The sequence below is a fragment of the Gavialis gangeticus genome, unplaced genomic scaffold (assembly GCF_001723915.1).
Source record: "Gavialis gangeticus isolate Ggan-Ray unplaced genomic scaffold, GavGan_comp1, whole genome shotgun sequence".
Lineage (NCBI taxonomy): Eukaryota > Metazoa > Chordata > Crocodylia > Gavialidae > Gavialis > Gavialis gangeticus.
Window position 1 is genome coordinate 46,961,354 of NW_017728994.1, and position 1,211 is coordinate 46,962,564.

Here is a 1,211-nt window from a genome sequence, read left to right on the forward strand (position 1 = left end):
GCTCCCCCAGCACCTGCAGGGTGGCAGTGGTTGTGGAGCGCAACACCACAGTGCCCCGAAGAGGCCGGCTCCCAGCGTGCCTTGCTCCCCCAGATGTGGGCAGTTGGGGTGGCGCCAGCTCCCAGCATGCACTGCTCCCTCAGGCATGTGCACCCCCAGCATTGCAGCCTGCCCCAGGCAGCTCCCAGCATGCACTGCTTCCCCATACATGGGTACCCTAGTGGCGTGGCTTACCCCAACCAGCTCCCAGCATGCACTGCATCCCCATACACGAGTACCCTAGTGGTGTGGCTCACCCCCACCAGCTCCCAGCATGCACTGCTCCCCCGACGTGCCAGCTCCCTGCATGCCCAGTGCCACCTCCACGACGCACCGAGGCGGACGCCACTCGTGCCCGCCGGGTACCTGTCCGCCGGCACCCTCGTCCTCCAGGCTCTCCCGCAGCCACCGCAGCTCAGCCTCCCGCTCCCGCAGCTTCTCCTCCAGCTCCCGCACCAGCAGGGCCTCGTCACCACTGCCTGGCGAACGCCCGTGGGACCCGCCGTCCGAGGAGGGGGCCCCGCGGCCACTCAGCGAGCCCGAGCTCTTGCTGGACGACGAGCGCCCGCTGTCCGAGGCCCAGGGCCCGGGCAGGCCCCGCGCACCCAGCCCATCCGGCGCACCGTGGCCCAGCGTGGCGCCAGGCGGCTCAGCGTGGCTGCCCCCAGTGCTGTAGGTGGGCAGGCTGGACAGAGAGTTCCTCCCGGAGTCCGACAGGGTCCCCGAGTGGGCACTGTGGCGGCAGCTGTGGGGACCCCCTGGCTTCTCGAAGAGCTGGGCCAGGCTGGCCTGGCTGTCGGACAGTGCCGGACCGCCCGGGCTCCGGCCCTTGGGCACCACCGGCTTGAAGGCTGTGGGGCGGATCAGCGTCTTCTCCACGTTCTGCAAAAAAGATACCGGGCACGGCCGTGGAGGAAGAGCCCACGGGCCCCCGCGTGCTCCCGAGCCGGGTCCAGACGGCACCGCCTCACTCACCTTCTCCAGCCGCCCCGAGACGGGAACCAGCTTGGGGGGGGGCCCGCGGAGGCTGCCTCCACGCGGCTCCTCGGCATCGCTGCAGGGGCTGGCGGGGGACTTCTTGGGGCGCAGGCTGAGAAGCAGCGGGTCCTGGGAGCCCCAGGGGCCAGGGCCCGGGGGCGCCGGCCGGGCCGGGACAAAGCCAGCGGCCTGGC

At 71.8% G+C, this 1,211-nt stretch overlaps 1 protein-coding gene across 1 annotated transcript in view; it reads right to left on the reverse strand.

Moving 5' to 3' along the window:
* LZTS2 (leucine zipper tumor suppressor 2) overlaps positions 1–1,211 on the reverse strand; it is a 12,053-nt gene that overhangs the window by 8,744 nt on the left and 2,098 nt on the right. The window contains exons 3-4 of the mRNA XM_019502147.1: positions 1,015–1,206; positions 406–921 (exon numbers count right to left, since the gene is read on the reverse strand). Coding sequence (XP_019357692.1) covers positions 406–921; positions 1,015–1,206 — 708 coding nt within the window. The remainder of the gene's footprint in view (positions 1–405; positions 922–1,014; positions 1,207–1,211) is intronic.